Genomic DNA, 2,215 nt, shown 5'->3' with positions numbered 1-2,215 from the left:
TTTTAGAATTTCAGAAAACCTTTATATCATCCATAATTTTATGTGCGGATTGCTTGTATGTAAATTCTTGAACGGTAGATTGTCCACATTTAGAAAATATTTTAAACATTATTTACCTTAGCAGAAAATAGCACTTTAATATTGTGAAGAAGCTGTGAATTCAGTAAAATCAGTATGTTTGTTCTTTAGATTTATTTGGGTTTTTTTATGTTGCTATTAATCTAATAAAATTCTTAGTATAAAGCTTTTTGTTTGATTAACAAGTCAAGTGATACACTGATTGCTTTATTTTTCCTCCTCTAATATTTCTATTGTAATTGAAATGTAATAAGTCACGTGTTAATCTGAGATACATTTATCTATAAAAGAACAACACACTAATCATTTGTCTTATTTTCTTTAGATACTCACACCAACTTGTCATTAAACATACCCAACCTGCCCCCTGAGGTCTACATGGTGCCTTTCACTATCTCTGACAGCAGCTCTCCTCCCCGGAGCACCTTCATAAACCTGCCAGGTAACGCTCACATGCGAGTCACGAGGAGCGTGAGGGACAAAAGCGATGAACCTCTGTGTGAACGCTTCTCCTCGCCCTCTCTCTGTTCTTGTTTGTTCATGATGCAAAAGCACAAATGATTTCCTTCCAGACTTGCGACTGCACTGCTCTCTTTAAGGTTGCGCTGTGCCCAATCCTAATCTTAATCTTGCTGACACCAGATATTTACATAATCATACATCCGGAGTTAAGGACACTGTTCAGAGAACAAGGTGTCGTTATTTTTTGACCGTCTCTTTTGTGGCTGATAAATTTTGACTGACTCTAATAATGCTCTCATTCTTATATTTATCATTCTTATTTTTTCTCTCTTTATTTATACTAGTTCACTAGAGAGAAATTACTATTCTTTCAACATTCCCCACTAACACACCAAATGTGTTATTATGTGGCCCTTTTTTTTTGTTAATTTTGCCAACAATTTCAAAAATATAATACGTCTTGAAGTATACTCAAACCATTTTCAGACTAATTGTTGTGTGCCGTGTTTTACTATGTTACTAGAAAAGGTTGTGTTTCTCTGGTTGACACTTTATGTTTCTCCCTTTAGTGACAGTGTGTCCCTGCAACGTCAGAGGAAACTGCAAAATAGCTGCCAAGCCGCTGCAGGGCATGCCAACTATCCAGTCTACAGTGGGGCTTCTGCTTGGCACCTTTGCAGTCATAGGTGAGCAGTGAGGTTTGAATGTCATAGATATATCATACTTATGATATAACATTCAGAAAATGACATTATAGAACCTGTAATTGTAAAATAAAACAATATTGCATATACGTGATGAATGCTTCACAGACCAGTAAACTGTAAAAGTATTGTTTATGTTCTAGGAATCATCCTCATTGTTATTTTCGTCAGACTGTCCTATCAAAACCCCAAAGAGCCGAGCAAAACCAGCCAGGAGAGGGTTCCACTGAAGATATCCATCTAACTACAATGAATATTGTACATAATTACTGTCTTCACTCTATGTAGAAATGTTGCTTTAAGTCCATTGCAAATATTTCAGTTCTATTCAATGCATGCGGTGTGTTAACGCCATATTCTTGGGACATGATTGTAACTTATGTTTGCCTTTTTGTCTTTTTTCTTGTTTTTTCCTATAGAAGTGTTGCTTTGCTTTGAGATATTTTATACATGTATGAAGCCGCACTTATGAAAAATGTGAAGAACAACAAGAATAGAACAGAAACGTTTAAAAAGAGAAATTATTCTTAAAAATATTTAACCTTATACATAAATTTATTTTCCAGAAACAGTAGGCTCACTCGTTTGTAGCTAACATCTTACAAACACATAGCTGACGGATGACGCTTTCTATTTTGCTGTATTTACAATACACTGTAGAATAATTCAGAAATCAAAACAAATATCATGTAATTAGTGTAATTTTGTGTGGAATTTCACATTTTAATTGTAATAAACCATTCCAGAAGTTGCAAATAGTGCCATCATTAAACAATAGCTTTTGTCTTCTTTTTTATCCGTTTTATATATACATTTCACAGCAAACTTACATCTTCGCAGGTTCTAGTTTATTATCTGGAGCTGTCACTCCTTACACATCCTAAAACCTTTAATCTAATAAGACAGCGAGAACTCTAAAATTACATTAGGTGTATGCTGTGGTCTTGGCAATTAAGGTTGTTTTTTTTCTT

The 2,215-nt window shown here is 34.5% G+C and overlaps 1 protein-coding gene across 1 annotated transcript in view; it reads left to right on the top strand.

Annotated features, from left to right (window-relative positions):
* The window catches only part of cdh16 (cadherin 16, KSP-cadherin), a 28,659-nt gene extending 26,673 nt beyond the window's left edge, over nucleotides 1-1,986 (top strand). Inside the window, exons 15-17 of the mRNA XM_015032087.1 lie at nucleotides 404-520; nucleotides 1,110-1,226; nucleotides 1,388-1,986. Of these exons, the coding sequence (XP_014887573.1) occupies nucleotides 404-520; nucleotides 1,110-1,226; nucleotides 1,388-1,488 (335 nt within the window). The 3' untranslated portion in view covers nucleotides 1,489-1,986. The remainder of the gene's footprint in view (nucleotides 1-403; nucleotides 521-1,109; nucleotides 1,227-1,387) is intronic.
* The last annotated feature ends 229 nt before the right edge of the window (nucleotides 1,987-2,215 follow it).

The sequence above is a fragment of the Poecilia latipinna genome, unplaced genomic scaffold (genome assembly GCF_001443285.1).
Source record: "Poecilia latipinna isolate Pla-1442-1.1 unplaced genomic scaffold, P_latipinna-1.0 Scaffold230, whole genome shotgun sequence".
Lineage (NCBI taxonomy): Eukaryota > Metazoa > Chordata > Actinopteri > Cyprinodontiformes > Poeciliidae > Poecilia > Poecilia latipinna.
The sequence above is the reverse complement of the archived record's forward strand: the minus strand, read 5'-3'. Positions and strand labels throughout refer to the sequence as shown.